Source organism: Sinocyclocheilus grahami, unplaced genomic scaffold (genome assembly GCF_001515645.1).
Source record: "Sinocyclocheilus grahami isolate Dianchi unplaced genomic scaffold, SAMN03320097.WGS_v1.1 scaffold54.1, whole genome shotgun sequence".
Lineage (NCBI taxonomy): Eukaryota > Metazoa > Chordata > Actinopteri > Cypriniformes > Cyprinidae > Sinocyclocheilus > Sinocyclocheilus grahami.
In genome coordinates, this window is record NW_015505233.1 from 5,507,279 (window position 1) to 5,509,131 (window position 1,853).

At 36.4% G+C, this 1,853-nt stretch overlaps 1 protein-coding gene and 1 long non-coding RNA gene across 2 annotated transcripts in view; both read left to right on the plus strand.

Moving 5' to 3' along the window:
* The window catches only part of sgms1a (sphingomyelin synthase 1a), a 20,239-nt gene that overhangs the window by 14,587 nt on the left and 3,799 nt on the right, over positions 1-1,853 (plus strand). The window contains exons 3-5 of the mRNA XM_016269818.1: positions 363-480; positions 1,107-1,260; positions 1,508-1,674. Of these exons, the coding sequence (XP_016125304.1) occupies positions 363-480; positions 1,107-1,260; positions 1,508-1,674 (439 nt within the window). The remainder of the gene's footprint in view (positions 1-362; positions 481-1,106; positions 1,261-1,507; positions 1,675-1,853) is intronic.
* LOC107583554 (uncharacterized) overlaps positions 1-1,853 on the plus strand; it is a 9,375-nt gene that overhangs the window by 3,723 nt on the left and 3,799 nt on the right. The window lies entirely within an intron of this gene.

The window sequence follows — 1,853 nt, forward strand, 5'->3', positions numbered from 1 at the left end:
TTCTATTCTATCTACTTGTTTTTCTTTGTGTGTGTGTGTGTGTGTGTGTGTGTGTGTGTGTGTATAATATATATATATATACATACATACACACCTTGCTACGTGTACTGCGTTAGGCTAACCGAGACTTGCCATTTGCACTTATATATTGTTGCTCTTTTGTTAGTTTTGTCTGCTTTTATTGTCCTCATTTGTAAGTCACTTTGGATAAAAGCGTCTGCTAAATGACTAAATGTAAATGTAAATAATCTCCTGTCGTGACTCATAAACAGTCCAGAATGCATTATTCAGCATTGCGATCCATAAACTATGACCTATTCTATGATCTGGCTATTTTTTGACTGATTTCTCTCCGTTTGCAGGTCCATAATCGGTCGTCGGTTCTTTTTTATTGTGGGAACTCTGTATTTGTACAGATGCGTGACCATGTACGCTACGACATTACCTGTGCCAGGCATGCACTTCAAGTGCTCCCCAAAGGTAACTTTTGAAGGATGAGAATACTTGTAGCTTGTCACTGAAACTAGACTTTTATGCAAGTTAATGTTGGTCTAAAATAGGCATACTATCTGAAGCAAATAGTGCTAAATACAGGTGTAAATCGGGTCAAGTGCTCAAATGACATTTGGTGGTAGACGAAAACATCAAAAAATCTTGCACTCTGCCACAGTTTCAGATATCATTCATGCTTCTGAATATGCACATGCACAACTGATGTTTAAGAGCTGCAGCAGAAATTATCTGTGGCTAATGACCTATAATTCTGGTCTTCTCTTCACACAAAGCTTGCAACACTTGGTGAAGCATATAAGTAATGTGCACCACTTTTATGTTTTGTAAATAGAGTATGGTTTTTTTGATCACTGTGGTTTCTGGTTTCATAGCGTAAGAAAATTTGCATTAACCATACTCTAGAAAAGACAATGAAGGCAGAATATTTATTTTTGATTAAACTATTACTTTGAATCAAAGTTTGTGATAGAGAGTATAACGTAATAAAAATAATGCAATGAAGAAATTAAAACAACATGCTGGTTGTCTGTCTATCTTTAAATGTTTTTGTGCTTGTAAATGATTATATGTGTGTGCTTGTGTGCGTCTTCCAGCTCTTCGGTGACTGGGAGGCACAGTCACGGCGAGTAATGAAAATGATGGCAGGTGGTGGCCTGTCAATCACTGGCTCACACTCTTTGTGTGGAGATTACTTGTACAGTGGACACACAGTGATGCTGACACTAACATACCTCTTTATTAAAGAGTGTGAGTACTCCTATTTATTAACAATCATGTCCAAATATGCTTGGAAAAATTTTATTTTTAGCCTCTACATGTTGTTGTGATTGTTTGATATCACCATCTAGTGGACATGATGGGCAGTAACACATACATTAAAAATATATTATACAATACACAAACATACTTAAAACCAATGATAACATCTGTGAGTTTGGTATGTCTGCCTGCACTGGGAAACTATTATACATAATTTTTATTGAATTTTTTACAGATTCTCCACGTAGGTTCTGGTGGTATCACTGGATCTGCTGGTGCCTGAGTGCTGTCGGTATCTTCTGCATCCTGTTGGCTCATGATCACTACACCATAGACGTGGTGGTGGCCTACTTCATGACGACACGCCTCTTCTGGTGGTACCATACAATGGCCAATCAGCAGGTACATTTGTAGTTTAAAACTAGAAAATCTTTGCTTATTTACTGAATTTAATTGTGTTGTGCTTATTTAATCATTCATACAAGATTTATTTTAAAAAATCATGCTGTAACTGTGTCTCAAATATGAGCTATATTCAGGTATCAGAGGTATATTCATTGCAGTCTAAATTCAATTTTTAT